Genomic DNA, 9,416 nt, shown 5'->3' with positions numbered 1-9,416 from the left:
CCAGAGCGAGCTTTAACGACTAGGTGGATACGTTAAAGACCACTATACCTTTTTCTCTCTCACGAACCACAAACCCACTGTTATGGACAGACAGCCCAGATAGCCGACGTGTGTGCCCAAGACAGCATGCTTGAACCTAAATTGGATATAAGCACTATAATACATTGGAATGAAAGTTGGAAAACTTTTTCCCAATCCATTTTTTTGTTTTTTAAATGACATTAAATAAATCAACTTGTAGTCATTTAGTGGATCCACAAACCAGTAAGACATCTGAATAAAGTTAAAATTGACAAAACCCCATACAAATAAGATGAGCTCATCTCAATAACCGTTAGTTCTTAGAGGTATATACAGTTTACGTACATGTGCCACGAAAAATGCATTTCATGGTACATTTGTAACAGAAACACTGAAATGACCAGAAATGCCTCAGACTTGTGGAAATAGATAATCTAAACTATAAATTTGAATAATGAAAAATATACCATGATGGTGGTTAAAATATAAGGAATTTTATAATAAATCAGAGTTAACCATGAGAACATTAAATGTCACATTACCAAAAATAACCTTATTTATTTGGTACCATTGATATCTAGCAGTTGATTTCATTAGCCTCTCGATAACAGTTGACAATCCAAAGAAGAAAGAAACGTCATTTAATAACACTTAACTCTCCAAGGTCACGGAAATGATACTTAATATTTTGGTTTTCAAGCATCTAATTTTCATGTACAGAAGACTCAATAAAATTTACATATAAATGAAATAAAATGATGACAAACTCTGATGAATTGTGAGAATCATTTTATTTCCTTTAGGCATACTACGTACATGTAAGTATCTAGATTTGCCTAAGATTTGATTTCATAGATACATGTATATGCAAGTAATGAACAAAGGCAATAAGATCACAGTATTCTGATGCATGAATTCAGTAATTAGCTATGTACATGACATTTACATTAAGCTGTGTCATTTCAACAAAAACAAAACATTATAATATTGTGTAAATATATGTAGTATATATGGATGGCTAGGCTGTGAATTGTAAACAAAATCTGCATTTAAATACATCCAAGTACACAAATGATTGCCCTGAATATGACTTAACAAACAGGAGTCTATACATTGTACACTCTGATTACAAATAGTGGTACTGATAAAACGAGTACATTTTATAAATATTTGCTTTTGTGCACAAGTAAACCTTTCTATAACACATCAAGCATAGGCATTGTGGTTGATTAATATGCTGGTCTTGTGTGCAACACTAATTAACATAATTATTCAATTCTAGCAACATGAACTGGCCATTTTCAACATACATGCAAGTTTCTAAAAAAGAAAAAAGAAAAAAAGGTTTAAATCATACAAGTACGATTAATCCATCTAGTTCTAAAATTCATGTCTTTCTACTGCCAAATCTAGTTGGTGACCATTGTTTATTTTTTAAATTAACCCAACAATAACTTTTCATCATTAAAATAACTTGAAATTTCGAGGGGGGGGGGGGGGGGGGGAGGGTGTCTTTGTATGCAGGGCAATGTAATGGTTTGCACAATTTAGCATTATTGCAATAGCTTTTAATGTAAAATGACCACAACCAAAATGATACAATACAAATGAACAAAGAGTGTCAATATTCTGATGTTAAACCTATTCAGCAAAGGAAGAACCACAATCCATTGCTATAGATGTTGAAGAGGCAAGAGAACTTGTAAACGATGTACACAGACAGACTACATATGTATCTTATATCTTTAACTGTCAGCATTAAGGCAGAACCTCCTCATTAGGAAGACTAAGATTGCAGGGTATCTGGATTTTTTTTCAGACAATCTTTTAATGCTTAAATGACCAAATATTTTTACTTGTTTAATAATACACTACATACATGTACTTGTAGAAGGAACTTTGCTTCAGATGACATAGTATACATGTTTCTTTTGAGTACACTGGTGTATTTTTATACTATACATTTTACATGCTGGATTTGTTTTCAAGGAAAATGAGTTCTGGGCGAGTACACTTTCAGTCGATAGTCAATACGGTATAGTACATATTTTTTCCCCACAAATCCAACGGAAACTTTGTTGAATTCTTTAAAAAAATACTAATGCAAATCGCAGATATTTTAACACCACACCACAAAATTGTAATGACATCCTTTTCCTGAATTCCAATTCTTGAACTGCACCTAGTATTTGCATCTTTCAGAAAAATAGATGATTTTGAAAGACTATTACTATGCATAACTAAAACCAGTGGCTAGTGCATTTATAATACCAGGCATCGAAATAAGCAATGTTTGTGGCAACCCTTGTACAGGTTACCACAACATACAGAACTGGGTCCCATTCTTAGCGCTAAGATCACCATAAGTGCATAATTACCTTAAGGTCACTTCATGGAACAGACCCCTCGGGCTTTATTCACAAAGCTCTCTCTTAAGAAACATCGCACAATCTTTGAAAGTCTTTTTGCATTGCACTGCAAGATCACAAAGGTGCAAAATGTTTGTGAATTAGACTTATGGTAATCTATAGGTTATGGCACATTTTGTATTTCCATTATTATTAATATAAAATACCCCATACTTCGTTTTTTATTCATGATGCTGTACTGATACTGTATGTATCGAAGTAACACACATGTGATCAAATTTTAGGTGATGTATGTAGCTTTCAGTTTGATAAAATTTTGTGGCGTGCTGCTCTTGACTTTCTTGACTTGTGGTAACTTCCTGGTAACCTGAACGACTCTTCTCTACTTATTTGGATGCCTGTAATACTGCATAATTCTTTTTTTTTCATTTCTGTGTACATACTCTGTAACAGAAAAAGGCCTACTTCCAATTATTTTTTTCTTTTGTTCCTCAATTTCAATTTTTCAATGCTTGTATCTAAGGTTCAAGCACAATGTCCTGGACACACACACACACACAAACAAACCTCGGCTGTGCAGCACAAAGGTTAAAGGCGCAATCTCAAAAGTTACATAATGGCAGCTTACTATCAAAATTATTTATTAACTATTACTTTGAAATGTCAACAGTATTCCTTAAACTCCTCCACTGGCCTCGGTGGCATCGTGGTTAGGCCATCAGTCTACAGGCTGGTAGGTTCTGGCTTTGGATGCCAGTCGAGGCATGGGATTTTTAATCTAGATACCGACTCCAAACCCTGAGCGAGTGCTCTGCAAGGCTCAATGGGTAGGTGTAAAACCACTTGCACCGACCAGTGATCCATAACTGGTTCAACAAAGGCCATGGTTTGTGCTAATAAAAGATCCCTTTCTGCCTGTCATAAAAGAGTAGCCTATGTGGCAACAGCGGGTTTTCTCTAAAATTAACAGTGTTAGAATGACCATATGTTTGATGTCCAATAGCCGATAAGATAAAAAATCAATGTGCTCTAGTGGCGTCGTTAAATAAAACAAACTTTACTTTACTTTTCCTTCAACTCCATGTTCATAAAAATTACAACAAATAATTTCTTCATAGAAAAATATTCCTATTGGAGAACTGTTAAAAGAGATGACCGATGGAATTGGAATGTTCACTGAAGGCAAACACTGCTCAACATCATGCCCAGTGGATATTATGGTCTTTGTGCACCTCATTGGTCTATATACATGTATGACAGCTGCCCTATCTAGCTACTGATGGTCAGCTTGCTAAATTTTGTATTTGCAATTCACATAAGATTTGTTATGATGTGATAAAGACTGGAATCTAATCATACTGAATTTAATTCAGGTGCGGCACAGACTTTTCAAAGAGGTATTGCATGGCCGTACCACTTTTTTTCTTCTTTTTTTGGGGGGGGGAGAGGGGTGTAGTTGTATCTGTGAAAATTTTCTTCACAGGTGAATTTGAATGGAGAATTAGGCAACCTTGTGCCACCCCTGTAACTTTTACATGGAACAGATGCACACTACAATTTTGATATTCCCAGTTATTTATGAAAAGATTTTGTATAGGATGGATTAATTTATAGTTATTTATAAAAAAAAAAGAGAAAAAAAGTAAAAATAGTGAAATATGTCATTCATAACTATGATATTGCACCTTTAATGGTTTGTTCCGTGAGATGTTTTGTAGTGATGATACACTACAGCCAGTACTAGGGTATATGGACCCAGCACCTCTTAACCTTATAGCCAATAGGTTACCATAAGCACTTTGCCACATAGGTCAATGTTTATCCCATTTAATTGTTACAGGTGAAATAAATAAATGGAAGTTGCTGTGATCTGGAATGTGACTGAACACAAGAATGATTACAATTACATTATGCATATTAAAAAAACAACAATTTAACTTTCATATTTAGAGATTGCTAAATAATTATATAACAATTAAATACCACACAAAAAAGAAGAGGATTAAAATTGACTGGGTTAAACTAAATGTGCATCCACAATAGATACATGTAGCTTATTCTGGTATCATTAAAATGGTACATTAAATAAAAACTATGACAAAAAAACACACGAAAATATTAATTTTTCCAAATCGTATCTTAAATGCATATTGACAAGCTCTAAATTTCAATAGTAACAACACTGAAGACATCAGGAATGTTTATTTTAATGAACTAAACATAATTTCCAGTAAATACATGATAAATATATCAAGCAGACAATTTAAGACGAATAAATGTCAAAGTTGGTGAATTAAGAACACTACTAAAAGATGCAAGCACATCTTTCTGATCAAATTTCTCTTACTTAACCCTATAAACTATACAAGCATGTGTGTAGGAGTGGGTTTCTGTGGTCAACCTCACCTCCACCCCGACTCAAGCAAAAGTTGTTGTTTTTCAATAGATTTTCCTACAAACGTTGCTCGCCAGTCAAGACACACACACACCCATCATTAAATTCCTGCACCTGCATCTGCCATCTATAAATAGGTCTGACAGAACCTAAAAGATATTATTTTAGATAATTAACTGGAATAAAATGCAATACAAATATTCCTTAATAGACCCTAAAACAGAAGATATTTGTTGATTTTTCACTTTTCTTTTATTCTGATAATCACTGTATAGAATAACTTAGTGGAACCTGAAGAAATTATCTGAATTTCTTATTTATGACCAAAGTAAAAATCATGTTTAAAATCAATCATTTAAGACTGTTTTAAAAGTCTGTAGGGATAGAGAATCATAATATGACACGTTACATGCCTGTGTTCCAGTAAAACAAAATATTAATCTTATCACAGAGGTGAAAATTTTCAAAATCATAATACTTTTATAGTCTTAATAACCACACATGTACATGCAACTGACCTTGACCTATTGACCTAATCATGAATTCATTCAACACACTCACCAAAGTTGAGTAAACTAAAGATACAAATGGTCATGAAATATTTTATTTCTGGATCCCTCGTGAAATCTATCTGCCACTTGTAGCTTATTCAGTATAAGTTCACTAATGTGGTGACATATTTATGAGAATTTATAAGAGAATCAATAACATACATGCAATTCCACATATGTTATGCATACTGATTATGTTACACCTGTATTACATTATACACACAAAATCTTGAGTTTTTATACTGTTTAAGTTCAATCTTTTAAGACAGTGTGAAATTCTGTTTGTAGTGATATGTTTTTCATTTAATTTGTGGACTAGTGCTTTCAATGAATTTAAGAAAGCAATTATGATACATGAATACATATAATGCAAATTTATGATACTGCCTTTTCTTGTGGTTTCTTTTAACAAAACCACAAACATTTAAGCCCACTAAAATAAAAGATTTCACAGTATTGACTTTTGTTGCAAATTTCATGGAATGAAACTGTCAATATGTCATATTTTTTGCAGATATACAAAAACAAGTACAGTAATAAAAATGCTTTATCAATTCCCCCCCTCTCTCCCTCCCCCCCCTTACGGTTGTCATGGAACATAACATACACAACAGGGCCTACAAATATATTATTGACACTACACTCTGATTTCATGACCTGTTCCATTTAGATTATTTTGACAATGCAAACTCAATTATCTTGTTCGCAATTTTACAAGCAAGAAGACCATTTCTAAAGACAGTATAAAAATTATCTCCATCAGTTCATTACTTTTACCAGTTATTGCTTGATTCTTAATTTATGAACTATGCCTGCATGGGGAAAAGACAAAAAGGAACTTTAATTTAGTCAACCCTAATAGTTAACCGACAATGCCAAACAGAACAACCTTTAGAAATTCATAACCTATTCATACAATGTCATGTAATTTACAATTCAATACTAAAAGAATATTCCTACAATTACTTTATCCATTAATTATATTAATATACATGTATAAATATATATACATTATTGTATAACAGTTATTTTTTCAACACATTAATTTCTTGCAAAATATAGCTATGGAAATTCTCTTGGTGTTCAATTATTATCCGATGAAAAGCCCATCAACTTACACTGCAAACAGACACCCCATTCCTAAAATGGAATCAAGCTATATCTACAATGTATATATACATGTAGTCTGTAACCCAATTCAGAACATTCTGTGGAAATTAGTGATACAGTCTTTTTAAAAAAGACAGTTCGAAGATATGGAGGATATCTGAGAAGAGTAAACAAATCACCAGTTAGCAAAGACAAAAAAAGATCTACATGAACAAGGTACATGTACAACAGTGTTGGTCTAACAGAACGACGTCTGTCAGGACTGCTCTTCTGGGGGTTCAGTGGTCTTCTCGGACACTGGCTTCGGAGGTTCTGGAAAGACAAAACAAACATAATGCAATACATGCTCCATTTGTTATACAATGATCTTGCTGTGAAATCATATTTATTATAAAATAATATGTACAGCACTTAATGTTAAAAAGACATGCCTAATTTGAACTGGCATTCAAAGTGAGGTACGTAGGATCAGTTCTCTCCAGTCCACAGGCTACAATGTTAGTAATACTCCTGTGATATCAGAAACATAATATTAAATGTAAATTAATAATATTGAACACAATAAATAGCAAAATTATAACTAAAATAACAGGCATTCTAACTACTGCTAAAGCAATACATGTCCCCTACCAGGCTCAACAAAATTTCATATCTCCGAAGTTCAACATCGCAGCGATATCTCTGTGAAAAATATGTAAATTGCAACGAAAGTCAAACTTGATCTGCAAAAGTACAGTATATGATAAAGCTATACACAATATTTCAGCTCCATATCTCAAGACATTGTAAAAACAAAAAGAAAATCTGAAAAACTATACATGTGTATGTGGAACAGACAGACAGACAAAAGGACGGAGATGAAACCTACAGTATCCTTTGGTTGGACCGGTAGGGGACTAATAATAATATTGTAAAAAGAAGATGGCATTTAAAATGTAGTAATATTAAAGCTAAACAGGTATACAGTCAGACCTCGTCACTTTGTTGTTATATCGAAAGTGTCGTTATGTACATCGAAACTGTCCTTATAAATATTTGTTTTGTTTAACACCACCACTAGAGCACATTGATTTATTAATAATCGGCTATTGGGTGTCAAACATTTTGTAATTTTCACATGAAGTCTTAGAGGAAACCTGCTACATTTTGCCATTAGTAGCAAGGGATCTTTTATATACACCATCACAGACAGGATAGCACATACCATGGCATTTGATATACAAGTCATTATTAAATATATTATTATTGATCAAGGCACATTCATTGTCCAGCTAATCATTCCATTGTTAAAGACCTACTTCGTTTAAAAAACTAGTAGACTTGATTGTTCAACGTTAATCCTTTAATTGAATTACTACTGTTTTAGCTGACATCGGTAACTCAGAAATCAGTGACACTGTCGGCTGGCAAAGAAATCAAGGATGCCAAACAGCTGTGTGTACTGCCAGTGTGCAACGGTATCTGTGATTATGTAATGTTGTAAAGAGGTGTTTTCAGACATCGGACGCATGTTTTTTTCTTAATTTGCTCTGTTGGTGACTTCCAGTGTCATGAACAGAATAACATTCATTGACATTGATGTACGTTTGTTCCTGACAATTTGTGGTCGGATGGTGTAAATGTCATAGTAACCACGGTCGTTTAACAGGATCTGACAGTACATGTAAAATATGAACAATACCAAAGATGACTACAATCAAAATTCAGGAACTTTCAAAGAGCAACTGTATGTACATGTAGAAAACAATTATTTACATAGAAGGAAGGAAGAAAATGTTTTATTTAACGATGCACTCAACACATTTTATTTATGGTTATACAACGTCAGACATATGGTTAAGGACCACAGAGATATTGAGAGAGGAAACACGCGGTCACCACTTCATGGGCTACTCTTTTCGATTAGCAGCAAGGGATCTTTTATATCCACCATCCCACAGACAGGATAGTACATACCACAGCCTTTGTTACAACAGTTGTAGAGCACTGGCTGGAACGAGAAATAACCCAATGAGTCCACCGACAGGGATCGATCCTAGATGATCGTGCATCAGGCGAGCGCTGTACCACTGAGCTACGTCCCGCCCTGCTATTTACATAGATGTATATATATCAGACTGAGTAGAAAATGTAATTTGAAAAATGTGCTGTTTTTATTTCACATAGGGTACATGTACATGTATAAAATACCTTCTTACAAAACATCATCATTCTGACTCCCCTTTTTTTTTAACTTTATCACATACTTGTATATATATAACATACATCTGTGATTTTTTCAGTTTTATACATATACACACATGTATTTGTTGTCAAGCCCATGCATGGATGTTCTCAATACATGTACATGTACATGAAATTAAACCATCTTGTCCATGAGACATGATGATAATCATCATTGTTTGTGAATCAATCTGAAAATGATACTTGGTAATGTCATTACCATAAATTAATTCATTAATAATAAATTTTACAGAAAAACTTTACATGTATATACATGTTTGAAGATGACAATGTTAGCGAGGTAGGCCTATAATAAAACACAAAGAGAAAACAAAAAATGAGAAGCAGCTGCAGCATACAATGTTTTTAACCTTTAAAAAAAATATATATATGATTAAAAAAGCCAAGACACCCATTAATGATGGTAATACATGCATGTTATGGAATTTAAATATAAGTATATCAGTGTGCAGGATAGGATGTGTCATGCAAGACAGATATTTGTGTTTTCAGATCAAAAATGTATGTATTAAACACACAAAAATCACCCGAAATATGAATAATTGTATACATATTCATGTAGTACATGTAAGTTCATAGGACTATAAAGAAATGCTTCAAGAAACATTCTCAGTTCACATACTTTACTTTAATTTTATAAATTCATGTATAACACAAAATTTAAAATGGTTTCCCCAACCCAACCAAATTTCTTAATACACCACCATACACTGCAAATTGACATGT

The 9,416-nt window shown here is 33.3% G+C and overlaps 1 protein-coding gene across 3 annotated transcripts in view; it reads right to left on the bottom strand.

Moving 5' to 3' along the window:
- Positions 1-795: 795 nt before the first annotated feature.
- LOC121370870 (protein phosphatase 1 regulatory subunit 37-like) overlaps positions 796-9,416 on the bottom strand; it is a 32,548-nt gene continuing 23,927 nt past the window's right edge. For 2 of the 3 annotated variants that reach the window (XM_041496381.1, XM_041496382.1), the window contains one exon: positions 4,582-6,758. In XM_041496381.1, the coding sequence (XP_041352315.1) occupies positions 6,703-6,758 (56 nt within the window). In that variant the 3' untranslated portion in view covers positions 4,582-6,702. Of the gene's footprint in view, positions 2,497-4,581; positions 6,759-9,416 lie in introns of those variants that run through there. The other variant, XR_005957739.1, reaches the window with a different exon arrangement.

Source organism: Gigantopelta aegis, chromosome 4 (assembly GCF_016097555.1).
Source record: "Gigantopelta aegis isolate Gae_Host chromosome 4, Gae_host_genome, whole genome shotgun sequence".
NCBI classification, from domain to species: Eukaryota; Metazoa; Mollusca; class Gastropoda; order Neomphalida; family Peltospiridae; genus Gigantopelta; species Gigantopelta aegis.
Note: the sequence above shows the minus strand (reverse complement) of the source record. Positions and strands in the feature narration are given on the sequence as shown.